We start from the raw sequence: 14,874 nt of genomic DNA, 5'->3' as shown, positions 1-14,874 counted from the left end.
TCCTCGATACTCCGAGATGTCTGACGCACCGTTCCTCCCGTACTGCGATGATGTGGGTCCAGAGTGTCCAGTGGAGGGTTCGATTTACGGGTACGCCCCGTCATTACACATGAACGCATTTGCGGGGCTGGTCTTTGCAATATGCATGGTCGGACAGCTTGGGATGGGAATGTACAAGAAGACGTGGAGCTACCTATTAGCCGTGGGCGGAGGGTAAGTTTCATCAACACCATTAAGGTCTATACTGATAGTGCAGATGTGCCCTCGAGCTCCTGGGCTCCCTCGGCCTCATCGCCATGCACTTCAACCCCTACTCGCACACGGGCTTCCAAGCCGCCGTCATCTGCCTGACCATCGCGCCCGCCTTCCTCGCCGCCGGCATCTACCTCAACCTGAAGCACCTCGTCCTCATCTTCGGCCCGCAGTTCAGCGTCCTACGGCCGCCCTCACTCTACACCTGGGTCTTCGTCGCGTCCGACGTGCTCTCCATCGCGTGCCAGGCCGTCGGCAGCGGCATGGCCGCCAAACAAGACCCCAAGATCATGTGGGACGCCGTCCGCATCATCAAGGGCGGCATGGCGTTCCAGATCACGACGCTGGGCATGTTCGCCGGCTGCGCGGCGTGGTACTTCGTGCGCGTCGTGATGCACCGCCGCGAGCTGAATCCTGGGACCAAGGCACTGCGCCAGCGCTGGATGTTTCGCTTGTTTTTGGGCAGCATGTCGTTGGCGTACGTGGCCATTTTGACCAGATGTGCGTTTCGCATGGCCGAGTTTGATGATGGCTGGCGGAGCAAGATCATGACTAACGAGACGTTTTTCATCGCTTTGGATACGGTGTAAGCTTGACTGACGATGTGGTTGAGAGGAGCTGACGTTGGGGACAGGCCGTGCTTGATTGCTGTCGTCGCGCAGACGGTGCTACATCCTGGATATTGCTTGCGCATGCCGAAGGTCGATTATGAGGACGGTCTGGTGGGCACGTCGGTTGGAACGGAAATGGACAGTTACCACTATTATCCAAAGGTGTAAGCTGTAGCGAAGTTGTCATTTCATGGAGTACAACAGGCGTGTCCAATTTCTGAAATGCCATTGGACATGATTGGCTTGTCCAAACGACTGAATGAAATCAATTTAACCGCGAAGGCAGATGCATCTCACTCGTGAAGCAAGCGAGCAAGTGGCGTATTTCCCTACGCAGGGGTTCGATTGAAAGCCAAAAGCAACAGTCTCAAATCCTACCAGCAAAAGAAGTGGCCGGTTTCGACAAACAATTCACTCTCAGCATCTCAATCGCCAGTCCCCCGCTTCCCAATACTATCTCTGATCCTCTCCTGCATCCAGTGAGGGAATCCTCTTATGCCACTCACAGACGACAGAAAATCAGGATAGAAGAGCTGGCCACCGCGGCAGCTAAGAACCTGATTGACGATGCCAGCAGCAACGACGTCCGGCGTAAGCAAAGGCCCCTGGTGCTTCTCAATATGAGAAGCATGGTCAGCGATGAGCGGCGTGCGGGTCCAGTTCGGGTGGACGACGGTTGTGTGGACGCTGGGCGCGTTGTGACGGTGGCGAAGTTCCGAAGTCAGAGCTGCTTGACGTGAGTGCGGATCTTCGTCAATGGACATGTTTCTTACCTTCATGGAACGCAAGTGCTCCGGCTTTGGTAGCGGCGTAGTCCGCAATGCTGGGGCATGACACGAAGCTGGCCATGCTGGCGACTGTAACGACATGGCCCTTGTTCTGCTTGATCATGGCCGGAAGGAATTCGCCCACGGTGTACCAGTGGCTGAGCAAGTTGACGCCAAAAATCTTTTGCAATTGACGGGGGGTCGTGTCGATGATTGTGTGGGCAGAGCCGATTCCGGCATTGTTGATCAAGATGGTCGGATGGCCAACCTTGGAACGAATGGTCTCCGCTGCATTGTGGACGGCGTTGGGGTCGGTGATGTCGCAGGTTTGGAAGTGGATGTTGTCTACTTGGTAAGCGTTAAACCCAGGAAGTTGTCATGTACACTTACAACCCTTGAGCCTCTGCGGCAATGGCTGGACGTCCAACACGGCAATCTTGACTCCCTTGTCTGCTAGACCCTTGACGACCAATTCTCCAATTCCGCTACAGCCTCCAGTGACGACGGCAATCTCTTGCGACCAGTTCCACTTTGACGAGTCAGTCGACAGACTCCATCCATTCGTCGCCATGCGATTGAGCAGGGAATTGAAGCTGTTTGAAATGCCGAGAGCAACCAACAGCTTGAGCGCGGTGACTATGCGGGGGAGCGCATTTTCAAAAGGCAGCCGATCAAGCTGCTGGAGTACAGGGCCCTGGATGGCCTTTGGAGCAATTGTGAGAGCCCATAGCAGCGGACCGGTGACGATGGGGTTGAGCAGGATGACGCGAGGCACGGCGCCGAGTTGCAGAAGACGCTGAGAGGCGGCAGACATGACGGGTATGGACTGCAGGATCCAGGTGGTGAGGAAGAATTGAGGCATCGTATGTACTTATTGCGCGCAGGCAACCGAATTCGAGCATGGGGAAGCTTGCGACTCCATGTGCCTCGGCAGGTGTCGAGGTTCGGCGGGGAAGGAATATCGGCCGTAGTGGAGGTCGAGCGGCACGAGGAGAGGAGGCGGGAACATGATGGGCGTAGTTGTTCGAGTAGGGAACAGAGGTCGTCGGCGAAGTGGTTACACGTGCAACCAAGGGAAGAAACCGGGTCGGCCAATCCAACCTGCCGGACCCTGGCTTACCCAGGGAACTCAAAGTGCACCTCGCTCCATGTTTCCCTTCGCCGCCGTCTTTCCGCATGTCAACTCTTCTTCGGACAGGCCGCCCGGCGCGCATCTGTCGCATCTCGCCATGGCTGCAGCCTACGCGTCGCCTCTCTGACCGCGTCGAACGCGTCGACCGCGTCAATCCCCCGGCCTCGACCTTGCCCGCCCCCGTCAAGCTTCCAGCCAAAGACGAAAACGAGTCGAAAGTCAAATACTGGTTCGAGTTTGGCAAGGCATACCTGTCCTTCTTCAAGACGGGCGTCAAGAATGTCTGGGCCAATTCCAAAGTCGCCCGCGAGCTCCGCAAGACCAAAGAGGACGACTTGACGCGAGCCGACTTTCAGCTCATTGCCCGATCCAGGCACGACATGACCCGACTTCCCATATTCGCCGTCGTTTTCATAGTTTGTGGGGAATTCACACTGTTGGTTGCGCCATTCATGGCTGGAGTCATGCCCAAGACTTGCCGGCCTCCGCAGATAGAAGAAGGACTGTTGCGCCGTGCAGAAACGCAGAGACAAATTGCCGAACAGCGATGGCAGGCAGTCGTCGATTCGTTGCCACCGAGTCTAAAGCCTCTGGCGCGACGAAGACCATCGGAGCTGTTGGAAAGAGGGCGAAATCTCGTCGGCGCTGGGGAGGATGGCGCCGTCATCCTGACCCGTACTGCCAACGCGCTTTCGTTTCAAATGGCCTGCATGTACGACCTCTACACCAAGCCCATGTTCAAGATTCGCGAAAAGAGCACGCAGTGGGGGCCTCTTTCACAAGCCATTGCGGTGTGGATGTTTTCCAAGAGGGAACACAGACGAGTCACCAAACACTACTCTTACCTGATCCGGGACAGCGAACTTCTTGTGCGTGACGGTGGAACTCAAGCACTCAACAGTCGGGAATTGCGGGTTGCATGCGCAGAGCGAGGCATCAATGTGTTGGACAGGTCGGAGGAGGAACTCAGGCACGACCTGAATAGATGGCTTTCGGCAGACGCAAAGAAGCGCGACCAGATGATGCGCGAGGCGATGCCCGAGATGAAGGAAGAACTGGATCAATTGACCGAGGTCCAAAAGGCGATGAGGCGCTAGAAACGTTAGCTCTCTGTACTGTACAATACAAACAATTCAACTCTGAATGGAATCCAACCTGAAGGAATGCCAAGACGACCGCACGGACCAGTCTTGTCGCCGCACTCCAACTCGGCCTCTTCACAAAATCCTCTCGCCAACCACAACCATGGGTGTCCCCTTCGACTACGCACCGGACAGACCGGAGCACATTGATCAGATTCTCAATGGCCTCGACCGCTACAATCCCGAGACGACGACCGTCTTCCAGGACTATGTCATGCAGCAGTGCGAAAGCCAAACGTACGACTGCTACGCCAACCTGGCCCTCTTGAAGCTGTACGTCGTCCTCCCCTCCTCGTCCACCTCCATCTTCATCATGATGATCATGTTACCACAACGTTTCCTATTACCCGAGGGCACCGGAGAATGAACCCTCCAGCCCGCTGAAGCTTCATTATTAGCTCTATCTGAAATCTCCTCCCTTCACAATCTGCTCGAAGACGACAAAGAGATCCTGGCTGACCACCTCGCCCAGCTACCAGTTCAACCCCCACCTCGCACGCGATGAGACCATTACCAACATCCTCGTCAAGGCCCTGACCGTCTTCCCCTCGCCCGACTTCAGCCTCTGCCTGTCGCTCCTGCCCCCGCACATCCTGACGCCCACCAGCACGTCGGCGGCGAACCCGGCGGCCGGCGACCCTGCGCTCAGCGAGGCGGTGCAGAAGCTCAACGTGCTCAGCAACCTGCTCAGCAGCGCCGACTACGCCGGCTTCTGGACAACGCTCGACAGTGATGACCTGTACGCCGACCTGATTGCCGACGTCAGCGGCTTCGAGGACCTCATGTGCGTGCGCATCGCCGTCAGTGTGAGCCAGGCCGTCCGCGAGATTGAGCGCCCCATCCTCGAGGCATGGCTCAACAAGCGCGCTGGCGAGTTTGACCACTTTGTCGGCGAGGTCTGCGGCTGGGCCGTCGACGGCGCCACCGTCAAGGTGCCTTTGAACAAGGAGAACGAGGCCAAGGGCACAGTTGTCAGGGAGAACGTCAAGTTTGACCGTACGTATGCTGCCATATTTGTGGGATGCTCGCTAACTCGTCACAGAATTCTCCCGTCTGATCAAGAGAGCTTACGAGCAGCCCGCTTAAACCCGTCCTCCCGCCTTACCCTTGATGCATTTTTGGGACACGGCGTTATGAGACATGACTTTGGCTCCCTGGAAAAAGGGAGAAAATTCTGCCTGAAAGGGCGGACCGCTGCTTGCTAGACCATGGCGCACAGTCGACCGTGAGAAGCGGCATCTCAAGCTTGCTGTAGACCAGATAGCCAGTGAGCAAAGAAACAATACCCGCGCCGAAACTTGTCTTGCTTTGTGATGTGCCTACTTCCTCGCCGCCAGCTCTTCCCACTGTACTCCCACCCACTCATCCACGTATCCAACCTCCCCGTCCTTGGTGCCTCTCGCCGCACAGTCCTTCTTGCACGTCCCCATGACTATCGTCGCCCACTCCATGCCCTCAAGACTCAGCTCCTCGGCCTCCAGCTCCATGATGGCCTGCGGCACGAGCTGCACCTCAAACACACGCTCGGCGCCGCAATTACCACAGCGCGGGAGGCCAACATGACCTTCATCCGCAAACAGCTTCCCCACGGCGTCATCGCGGGTGCACAGCAACGGCACACCGCCCCACTCATACCGCAGCACTTGCTCAGGGTTCTGCGCCAAGCGGTCAGCGAATCGCTGGAACGCCTTGTCCAGACTCGATTCGAAAGCCTCCTTGACGTTGGTCTCGCTGCCACCGGCTTCGGGTGTGGGTTCCGCCGCGTCTGGGTCGACAACCGTGTTGCCAGGAATGGCCAGAGGTGTGGGATCGAGGGCCTCGTAGTCCGCGTCCAGGTGGTACGACGGGTAGGGAGGAGGGAGCGCAGTCTTCGCGTCGCTGGGCCATGCGACGTGTGGTTCGGCCGCAGTTGGAGGCACCACGGGCGAGTCCGTTGGCGGAGGGCTGGAGAGGCGCGCCTTTTCGGCAAAGGTTTGGGAGAGCGTTGCGTCCGTGTCGTTTGTGCTGGTCTTTTGCGCCGGTCTGGCGGCAAGGCTGCTCGCGCTGGCGAACGGGTTTGCTGACATCCCAGACGGAGCAGCGAATGGATTGGCATTTGCGCTCATCGAAGGCGTACCCCCGCCGAACAATGCGGTCCCCAAGTTTCCCTGTTTTTGTCTGTCTTCCTCTTCCTTTTCCTTGTGCTTCAAAGCTTCCGCTGCGGCAGCTGCCTCGTCAGCTTCATGTTTGCGCTGAGCTTCGATCGCCGAGGCGCTGACACGCGTGGCACGGAAGCCGCGCACGCAGCCAGGCTTGCGACGGCATGCTTTGCGGCGGCAGCTGAAGATGTAGAGGCGACGCGAGTGACCGGCGAAGGTTTGCGGGAGGTCGCCGTTGAGCTGGAGGAGCAGGGTCATGGGATCATTGCAGACTTTGCACTTTGCGAGGGAGAAGGACGGTGCTTGGTCGTTGAGCCATGTCTGTGAAATGTTAGCAGAAGTCAGGGCAAGTCGAGAGGTGACGTACCGGGTAGCCGCCGAGCTGGCTCCAATCGTCGTCGGTGGGCTCTTTGGACGCGTAGCCTAGCAGTACGTTGGTCTCGGTGTAGTTCTCATCATCACCCGAGGAGTCGCTGTCGTAGGACGCCATTGTGCGAGTGTTTGAAAGCGTCGACTGCTGCGATGGTGTTTGAAAAAGTTGGGCTATCGATAAGACGGCCGAGGCGGCGACGCCAAAACCAAAAGTGGTCTGCGAGACTGAACAAAAATTCGCTATATTTTTTACAGTAGATATCATGCCCCCTCAGTCATCAGGCTCATCTCGTGGCATGTTCAATCCCATGGATCTCATCATGTTGCCAGCTGGACCGGCCATTCCGCCTTGCGCTTTGAAGGCCTCGAGCATGTTCTTTGCCAGATTATAGTCGATATCCACCTCCTCGTCCTCTCGCGGGATTTCCTCCACATCCTCTTCCACTTCTCTGGCCTTGCCTTTGCCTTTGACTTTGCCATGGATCGCATCCTTGGCCTTCGAGTCCAGGTCCAGCGCGCCTGCTTGCCGAAGCTCCGCTTCCATCGCTTCCATATTCTCGCGGAATTCTTTTGCTTCTTGCTCACCCCAAGCATCATCATCTTCTATGGTGTCTTTGTTCCCTGTCTCTTCTGGCTCAGGTGGCCGCTCAGGTCCGAAGAATGGTCGCTTTCTTTCTTCCTCTTGCTGATTGATGCGTGCCGAAATTTCCTCCAGCTTGGCTCTATTCTCTTTGGCTGCCTTGACTTCGTCAAGAGGCATCTCCATGACCTCCTTGTACACTTCTTCGGGCATGCCCATCATCTCGCGCATCATTTTTGAGAATTCTTCCTCGTCGAAACTGGCGGCCTTGTCTTCTTCCTCGTCATCGCTGGAGATGTCCTCGTCATCATCAATGTCCATGTCTTCCGGTTCTGCACCTTCAGCTCCCGCTTCTTTGTCGTTGAGAAACGACTCGAAACGTTGCACCATCTTTTGCAGATTCGCCTGGGCTGACTTGTCGCCGAATCCTTTTGACTTTTTCCCTTGCAACTCTTGTTCGAATTCTTCGTAGTTGATGTCCATCCAGCCCTCGTCATCCTCTTGTGCATCCCACTGTGCGATTTCGTCGTCTGTTGGAAGGTGCTCCTCTCCAGCTTCGACGTCTTCCAGTAGAAGCTCAATTTCTCGCACGGTGCGCTTGTCTTGGTTTTGCGGGTCGGCCATGAGCATCTCGAATCCGGCGGCCAGTTTCATGCCCATTTCCAGTCTGTCTCGTCGTTTTCCAGGCTTCAGATCTGCAATTTCTGCTTCCCACACTTGTGGACTGACGAATTGCTGGCTCTTCAACTGAGCAAAGCCAACCTTGGTGAATCGCACCCTGACCGTGACCAAGTCTTGCGGCGGAAATTTGAGACCCGAGCCATCTTTCAGGAGACGTAGAGAAATCGGATCGCGCAAGTAGAATGCTTCAACAGCAGGTGAAATGTAGGCTGGGTTTCGACGAAGAATACAGGCAAGTTTGCGAGGAATCGTGACAAGAGAGTGGTGCAGCGTTGAGGAAATGTCATCCGGATAATTGCGAAGACGGTAAAAGGCTTCTTCTTCGACGAGAGCGGAGTGTACCAGCTTGGATGGGGTCGTTTGAATGAACTTTTGTGCCTCTTGGATGGTCAATGGACGTTTGTCAGAATTTTCCACGGGAATGACGCAGAGTTTGGAATCGTTGATCCACACTCGGTTTTCAGCAATCTCTGGATTCAACCACTTGGGCAGCACATTTGCAGCCTCGATGAGCAAGAACTCTCCATCCGTGTCATACACGCGAATCCATGCGTCAGGAAATTGTTTGCTCAGTTCTCGGAGAAGGTACACGATCAACCACTCGTCGGCGACAGAGTCTCCGTAGTTGGTCGTACCACGGAGCAGCCAGCTGCTGTCTTCTCGTCGCAGCTGAAGGCCAAAGGATTCGCGCTGCCAGATGTAGTCCCTGAGAAGTTTTTTGCAGAGAGAATCGGCCGCATTCTCGATGTCTCGAAGTCTCTCGCGGATTTGGTTGTCGGTTGAGACTTTTGGGTCAATGATGAAGACGACGTATTCCACCGTGTCGTCGGGCAGTCTCTTGGGAAAGCCGTCGAATCCCTCTCCAAACCACTTCAAATCGTCCTTGCTCTTGTCCTCTGCCATGTTGAGATGAAAGTTGGATGGTGGTCGCCGCATGCACGTGCTGGGTTCGGCAGCCCGGCGATTGACTAAACCTAAAACGGCAGGAACCCAAACATAAACAATCCGGAGCTCCCAACACCACAACCCAGCAACCACCAACGCCCGCGAATGTCCACGACATAGCATCCTTTCGACTGTGCGCACCATGGCGCATCTATATCCCGATAGTCCGCAAACCGAATACGCCGACGTGACGCGCCTGACGCACGCCGACCTCGACATGTCCATGGAGCCTTCGTTTCAATCCCCGAGTCGCGACGGCGATGACCTTGTGCGGCGAATGCGCGGCTCGCGAACACCTCGAGGCCTCACCACCCCCAAGGCGCGCAACCAGCTGTTGTCGAAACGGAATCCGCCGGGAAAGCAGGAGTTTACGCCGCTGCTGAAGAGTGCCATGAAGAACCGCATAACGTCGTCAATCTACGACATGGAGGACAACGGTCCTGCTTTCAAGAAGGCCATCGAGACGCCAGCCGTTTTGAAGCCTGGGTACAAGTTTGACAACAGCCCCGCGCTGCCCGAAGCCAGCGTCTACGACAATTCAACGAGCGACGTGACGGAAATCAACGGCACGCCAGGCCCGCCGCCGCCGGCCAGCAGCAGCTTCATGAGCACACCACTGGCGGTAAACAAGGATGGAAACGCGATGCTGGATAGAGGGAACATGCTCACGCTGAGGGAGCAAGAGGCTGTAAGTCGTACATCTTCGCGGACTTGCAGATGCTGACGGTCGCAGAAACTGGCCCAGATCGACAAGGACAACTTCGGCCTCAAGCTCAAGATCCATTTCCTCGAGGAAAATTTCCAAAAGGTCGGCACCGACTACCAACAAGCGGTCCTGCGCGAGAACACGGAACTCAAGGTGGACAAGACGCAGCTCGTGGTGGAAATCAAGAATCTCAAGAAGACTTTGCAGACGGCCGAGAAGGAGCTCGTGGGGTACAAAGATCAGCTGCGGGATTATGCCGACAAGGTGAAGCGCAGGCACACGGACGCGACGTCGCGCGAAGAGATTGAGCGGCTGGAGAAGATTGCCGAGGAGCGCGCGGAAGAGGTTCAACATCTCCAGAAACAGCTCGACTCGGTCAGTAAGGATGATGAAGAGGTGGACAGGCTTCAGAACGACATTGGAGACTTGGAAATGGAGCTACGGCAAAAGGAACAGGAAATCGACACCAAGGACGAGCAGCTCGTGGAGTTGCGCGAGAGACTTGAGTCACTGGTGGACGACGAAGAGCTCAGGGCGCAGCTGCAAAAGGTTGAACGAGAGCGTGACGGCAAGGAGGATGAAATTGAGGAGCTCCGAGAAAAGCTGGAAGCGGCAGAAGAGGAAAAGGAGGCCCAGCTCAAGTCTCTGGAAAGGCAGCTCGAGGTTTGGGAGCGGCAAAAGCGGGACGAGATGAAGGCATTGGAGGACCAACTCCGCGCAAACGAGCGTGAGAAAGACCTGCGCATCAAAGCTCTGGAAAGGCAGTTGGAGACGACGGACAGGGAGAAACAGGGCGAGATCGAAAACCTGCTCGACCGCATCAAGATTGCCGAGTCATCCGGCGGGAACCAGGCCCAGCTCGCCCAACAGGCTGCCAACGACGCCCGGGACAAATTGCAGCAAGTAACGCGCGCCAAAGACGACGAGATTTCCGTGTTGAAAGCCCGTCTGGACGCCGCCGAATCTCTCCAAGACGAGCTCGAGGAATGCCAACGCCAATTGCGACAGTACGATGAAGATGCCCGCCAGAGGGATGCCACCGAGGAAGCGCAGGAACAAGAAATCCAACTCTTGCGCAATCAACTCCGGTCCAACAGCCCCTTGAAGAGGCGACAAGATCAGGAGCTCGAGCTGCTGCGCGACCAGCTCAGGTCACAGAGCCCAATGAAGAGACAGTACGAGCAAGAGCTGCAAAGACTACGCGACCAACTTCAAGACATGAGCCCTTTGAAACGCCGCGTCGGCGACTTTGACAGTACCAACAGAGAACTTGGTTCTCTTCGCGCGGTCCTCGCCGAAAAGGACCGCGAGATTGCAGATTTGAAGTACAGGGTCGAGTCGCAATCTGCCTCGCTCCAGCAACTCAACGATTACCGCAACAACGACGTCGAGGGAATCCGCAAGGCGTTGGAACTCACTCGCAAAGACCTCGAGCGCAGCCGGGACGACGTGGATCAACGCGAAATGACGCTCGGGGAGCGGACGCGCGAGCTGAATAAGGCCAAAAACTTGCTCGATGACCGCACAGAGGCGCTCGAATCTGTCAAGAAGATGCTCAACGACAAGGTGGCTGAGCTGAACGACCGGAATAGGGAGCTCGAGACTGCCCGCAAGACCATCAGGGAGCGCAGCGATGAGATGGAAGCCCTCCGCCAGAGCATGGAGGAGCCCGGCACTCAATTCGAGCTCGTCAACAACCTCGCTCGCGACCGCGAACATGAGCTTGACACCCTCCGAGCGACATTGAACGCCCGCGAGAGGGACCTCGAGGCTCTCAAGAAGACGGCCGATGAGCGCCTCAGTGCCATTCAATCGCTCAAAGACGAGCTCGCCCACACCAAGCAGGAGCTCGAAGATGAGATTGAGGTCATGATCAATGCGCAGGAAGAGGGTGAATTGGAGAGGCAGAATCTCGAGGCCAGGGTTGTGCAGCTGTCAAAGGCCAACTCTTCGGAAGTGCAGTCTCAACTTCGCACCGTCGAACGCGAAAAGAGTGCCCTGCAATCCTCGGTGGAGTCCCTCCGGCAAGACCTTCACATCAGCGACGCCGACCGCGAAAGCCTCCGCCTCCGCGTCCGCAAGTTGACGGAAGATCTCAACGACCTGCGCGCCAATTCGGGACGCACATCGGAGCGTGACATACAGGCCGCACAGTCCGAGGCTGAAAACTTGCGCTCCGAATTGCAGGACTTGGAGACGCGGATGCGCGAGCAAGAGATGCGCCTGCGTTCCGAAATCCGCGAAAAGGACAAGAAGCTCCGGGCAAGCCAGGCCGAGACTGACGAGCTGCGCTTCAAGCTAGACGAGCGTGACGACGACATTGAAGCATACACCCAACGCCTGGCCGCGCAAAAGGCTGGCACTGGCAACGCAAAGAAGCACGCCGCGGACCTCAAGGAGCTGCACGACATGCTGCGGGCGGCCACGCTCGAGACGGAAGAGCTTCAACTTGCGCTGCAAGAGCGCGACGAGCAGCTCGACTCGCTGACCAAGGAGTCGCGCCAGGTGCTGCGCGAAAAGGAGCGCCGCATCCGTGAACTGGCCGCACAGCAGACGCGCGAGGGGCGGAGCGAAACGGAGCTGCTGGAGCTCAAGGCAATGGCGGCCGAAAGAGAGCGGAGGCACACGGGTGAGCTCAAGGGTCTCGCCAGGCAGATTCAATATCTCCGGGCCCGGTGTGGACGCGAGGAGGGCCTGCGCGGGCAGCTGTCATACGAGAAGCGCTTCTTGATGATGCAGATTGAGCTCTGGGGCGAATGGTATGTTGCCCACTTGATCTTGTCACAAGCTCCCGCTAACACGCAACAGCAACACATCACACCTCTCTCTCCTTTCCGAGATGGGGATCACGCCGGATCCCAACGCGTCGTTTTACAAGAAAGACAAGCGTCCCTCGCTGCGCTGCGTCGCCTTTGGCATCATCGCCACGCTCCGCATGAAGAAGATGGCAGATGCTTGGGCCGTCAACCGGAAGGTACACGAGTCGCTCGTGCGCACCCTCGAAGGCATGCGCGGCAGGAAAAAGGTCGGTGGCAGAGGCTTGTTGGCTGGAAGGTAGCTATGAAGCCGTTTTTACGAATAACGGGCGTTTGTTGGTGTCTGGTCGCTCACTTAGATACTTAGACTTTTCGGCATGGATGGGGTCCTGGGTTGGCAAGGCGTTTATAGGTGGTTTTGCAGGTAGTCTACCTATTAGGCATAGTAAATTGTACATGTATTCTTTTATACTTTTATCTTATTATAGTAATTAAATACGCCCTAGAGTCCTTTATTATAGCGTATAAATATATTATAGAATTAAGTAGATAATTTATAGTATTATCTTATTAAGGTATTTATACCTATCTATAAGACTCTAGTACTATATATATATACCTAAGGTAGTAATATTATATAACCTAAGTAAGATTTTACTTATATATATTATATACTTTATATACTATCTAGCTAGAAAATCTAACTTATTCTTTATCTATTTTTTATATAATAAATAGTTATTAAAAGCTTAGTTTCTTATTTATATTATATATAAATAAATAATCTACTATTATCTATTAAGATATTACTCTAGTAATAGCTACTTAATAGAGTTATTAAAATAGCTCTATAATAATTATTATAGTATCTAGTAGAGTAAATTAATATAGACTACTAATAATTAATAGATAAAAAGTAAGAGTAGTTATTATATATTATAAATTAGCTAAAAATCTATAATTATATTAAATACTACTTAGTATTAAGTACTAGATATATCTATACTATAACTACTAGCTATAACTATAAGCTATATATATTAAAGTTACCTAACTTTTTAAGAGCTATAGCTATTTAAATAACTTAATTTTAATATCTATATATATATTACTAATATAATAATAAAAATAAGAATAGAATCTTTTATATTTATAATAAAAACTTAATTAAGGAGTTAGTTTTAAGAAGTATATTACTACTAATATATTAATAAACTACTATATAATTTAAAATTAAAATAAAATCTCTTTTCTTATAATACTTATTTTTTTAAAATAAGTTAAGTAATAGAATATAAAAAGATCTTATTATATAAATACTATAAATAGCTATTTTTATTTTTTTATAATTAATACTTCTAAATAGACTCTTTATTAATTTAACTTATATTTTATTATCTCCTATACTTATATATCTTAGTACTAGATAAATAGTTATTTAAAACTAGTCTATAAATTAGATAATCTATTAGCTTATAATAAAAAAATAAAAATTATTAAATTATTATATCTCTCCTTATATTAATTCTTTTAATATTTAAAAAGATCTAAAATATTCCCTATTTAAAATACTAGATATATATTTTAAAAATAATATCTATACTAGTTAGCTAAGCTCTACTTTAAGTCTTATAATATAAGTACTAGTAGATACCTCTATAAGTCTAAAGGACCTCTAGATATATAGCTAAAACTACTTTATATAAAAAGTAAAGATTAATATATAAAGAAAATATAAATAGTCTCTTATTTTAAAACTCTTATAAGTAATAAGATTATATTATATAAATTAAACTAAATTAAAAACTAGTTAATTATAGCTAATTTAAAATCTAGCTAAAAAAATAAAATAATAAGATTAACTTTTATAGCTCTTTTAATTTTTTTTATATAAATAAAAGAAAATCTTAATAATTTTCTTTTAAAACTAAAAGAGAACTCTATTTTTTTATAAATTTATAAAGTTAGTTTATTTAATTTAAAGCTACTTAAAGTAGTAATAGAATAGAGGCTTTATATAAAGATTATTTTTAAACTTTTTAATAAACTCTTAAGATCTAATAAGGCTAGTAAGAGTTAATATAATAAGACTTATAAAGTAGAAGTTATAAAATTACTTTTTAATAAAAAGTACTAAGTAGCTACTATAAAAAAAGTAATCTTCTACTATAAATAGTTTATAAACTACTATAAGAATAAGATTTTAATAATTCTACTAGTCTATATAATAGATAAAATTACTAAAAAATAGACTAACTAGAAATATTTATTTTAAAAAAAAACTATATTCTCCTATAATTTAATTTATATTACTACTAGCTAGCCTATTTAAAAGTACTATATTAAGATTCTAGATCTATTTCTTTTTATAAATAAAAAAGTACTTAAGTACTAGATCTAGCTCTATTAAGTTAAAAATAAAATTTAAATTAACTATAATTAATTTATTTTAAATAACTCTATAAATACTAAAATAGTAATTATAATATATATTATATTTAAAATAAATAGTAAAATAACTAATTATCTTCTTCTATTTCTTAATATTAAAGAAAAAGAAGAATTACTTATTATTAATACTAATTTATATATTTTTTTAAAAGATAAGTTTAATAATTCTTTTTTAAAAAAAAAAGCTAAAAATAGCCTCTAGTATTTCTACTTCTATATTAATAAAAATTAGGGTTAGGGTTAGGGTTAGGGTTAGGGTTAGGGTTAGGGTTAGGGTTAGGGTTAGGGTTAGGGTTAGGGTTAGGGTTAGGGTTAGGGTTAGGGTTAGGGTTAGGGTTAGG

General features: G+C 50.5%; 7 protein-coding genes across 7 annotated transcripts; 4 read left to right on the top strand and 3 right to left on the bottom strand.

The window, feature by feature from the left end:
• The first annotated feature begins 133 nt into the window (after positions 1-133).
• Positions 134-1,035, top strand: J3D65DRAFT_615360 (RTA-like protein). The gene has a single exon (XM_066799322.1). It carries the CDS (start codon positions 297-299, stop codon positions 840-842), a length of 546 nt encoding a protein of 181 aa, XP_066657380.1. The 5' UTR covers positions 134-296; the 3' UTR covers positions 843-1,035.
• Positions 1,036-2,808, bottom strand: J3D65DRAFT_615356 (uncharacterized protein). The gene is made up of 3 exons (XM_066799321.1): positions 2,021-2,808; positions 1,637-1,975; positions 1,036-1,590 (listed from the first exon to the last, which is right to left on the bottom strand). The coding sequence occupies exons 1-3, from the start codon at positions 2,490-2,492 to the stop codon at positions 1,289-1,291; spliced, it is 1,113 nt and encodes a 370-aa protein (XP_066657379.1). The 5' UTR covers positions 2,493-2,808; the 3' UTR covers positions 1,036-1,288.
• On the top strand, positions 2,742-3,912 carry J3D65DRAFT_615354 (uncharacterized protein). The gene has a single exon (XM_066799320.1). The coding sequence runs from the start codon at positions 2,807-2,809 to the stop codon at positions 3,857-3,859; it is 1,053 nt and encodes a 350-aa protein (XP_066657378.1). The 5' UTR covers positions 2,742-2,806; the 3' UTR covers positions 3,860-3,912.
• On the top strand, positions 3,913-5,199 carry J3D65DRAFT_615353 (armadillo-type protein). The gene is made up of 3 exons (XM_066799319.1): positions 3,913-4,177; positions 4,377-4,900; positions 4,947-5,199. Exons 1-3 carry the CDS (start codon positions 4,008-4,010, stop codon positions 4,988-4,990), a joined length of 738 nt encoding a protein of 245 aa, XP_066657377.1. The 5' UTR covers positions 3,913-4,007; the 3' UTR covers positions 4,991-5,199.
• J3D65DRAFT_674692 (programmed cell death protein 2) lies at positions 4,992-6,546 on the bottom strand. Its single transcript, XM_066803556.1, has 2 exons — positions 6,410-6,546; positions 4,992-6,363 (listed from the first exon to the last, which is right to left on the bottom strand). Exons 1-2 carry the CDS (start codon positions 6,530-6,532, stop codon positions 5,224-5,226), a joined length of 1,263 nt encoding a protein of 420 aa, XP_066657376.1. The 5' UTR covers positions 6,533-6,546; the 3' UTR covers positions 4,992-5,223.
• Positions 6,547-6,572: 26 nt separating this feature from the next.
• On the bottom strand, positions 6,573-8,694 carry J3D65DRAFT_615350 (SGT1 family protein Sgt1). The gene has a single exon (XM_066799318.1). The coding sequence runs from the start codon at positions 8,609-8,611 to the stop codon at positions 6,686-6,688; it is 1,926 nt and encodes a 641-aa protein (XP_066657375.1). The 5' UTR covers positions 8,612-8,694; the 3' UTR covers positions 6,573-6,685.
• Positions 8,695-8,762: 68 nt separating this feature from the next.
• J3D65DRAFT_548990 (uncharacterized protein) lies at positions 8,763-12,384 on the top strand (the record flags this gene model as incomplete). Its single annotated transcript, XM_066796931.1, has 4 exons — positions 8,763-9,308; positions 9,354-11,399; positions 11,769-12,085; positions 12,135-12,384. 4 exons carry the CDS (start codon positions 8,763-8,765, stop codon positions 12,382-12,384), a joined length of 3,159 nt encoding a protein of 1,052 aa, XP_066657374.1.
• Positions 12,385-14,874: the final 2,490 nt, after the last annotated feature.

Source organism: Phyllosticta citribraziliensis (genome assembly GCF_038025025.1).
Source record: "Phyllosticta citribraziliensis strain CPC 17464 chromosome Unknown J3D65scaffold_3, whole genome shotgun sequence".
Taxonomy (NCBI): domain Eukaryota; kingdom Fungi; phylum Ascomycota; class Dothideomycetes; order Botryosphaeriales; family Phyllostictaceae; genus Phyllosticta; species Phyllosticta citribraziliensis.
The sequence above is the reverse complement of the archived record's forward strand: the minus strand, read 5'-3'. Positions and strand labels throughout refer to the sequence as shown.

Coding starts and splice junctions, on each gene's coding strand:
- J3D65DRAFT_615360 (XM_066799322.1), top strand. CDS start 297: ATGCACTTCAACCCCTACTCGCACACGGGCTTCCAAGCCGCCGTCATC.
- J3D65DRAFT_615356 (XM_066799321.1), bottom strand. CDS start 2,492: ATGCCTCAATTCTTCCTCACCACCTGGATCCTGCAGTCCATACCCGTC. Junction 1,976..2,020: donor GCCGCAGAGGCTCAAGGGTT/GTAAGTGTACAT, acceptor CTTACCAAGTAG/ACAACATCCACTTCCAAACC. Junction 1,591..1,636: donor AGCACTTGCGTTCCATGAAG/GTAAGAAACATG, acceptor CACGTCAAGCAG/CTCTGACTTCGGAACTTCGC.
- J3D65DRAFT_615354 (XM_066799320.1), top strand. CDS start 2,807: ATGTCAACTCTTCTTCGGACAGGCCGCCCGGCGCGCATCTGTCGCATC.
- J3D65DRAFT_615353 (XM_066799319.1), top strand. CDS start 4,008: ATGGGTGTCCCCTTCGACTACGCACCGGACAGACCGGAGCACATTGAT. Junction 4,178..4,376: donor AACCTGGCCCTCTTGAAGCT/GTACGTCGTCCT, acceptor CACCTCGCCCAG/CTACCAGTTCAACCCCCACC. Junction 4,901..4,946: donor GGAGAACGTCAAGTTTGACC/GTACGTATGCTG, acceptor AACTCGTCACAG/AATTCTCCCGTCTGATCAAG.
- J3D65DRAFT_674692 (XM_066803556.1), bottom strand. CDS start 6,532: ATGGCGTCCTACGACAGCGACTCCTCGGGTGATGATGAGAACTACACC. Junction 6,364..6,409: donor GCCAGCTCGGCGGCTACCCG/GTACGTCACCTC, acceptor AACATTTCACAG/ACATGGCTCAACGACCAAGC.
- J3D65DRAFT_615350 (XM_066799318.1), bottom strand. CDS start 8,611: ATGCGGCGACCACCATCCAACTTTCATCTCAACATGGCAGAGGACAAG.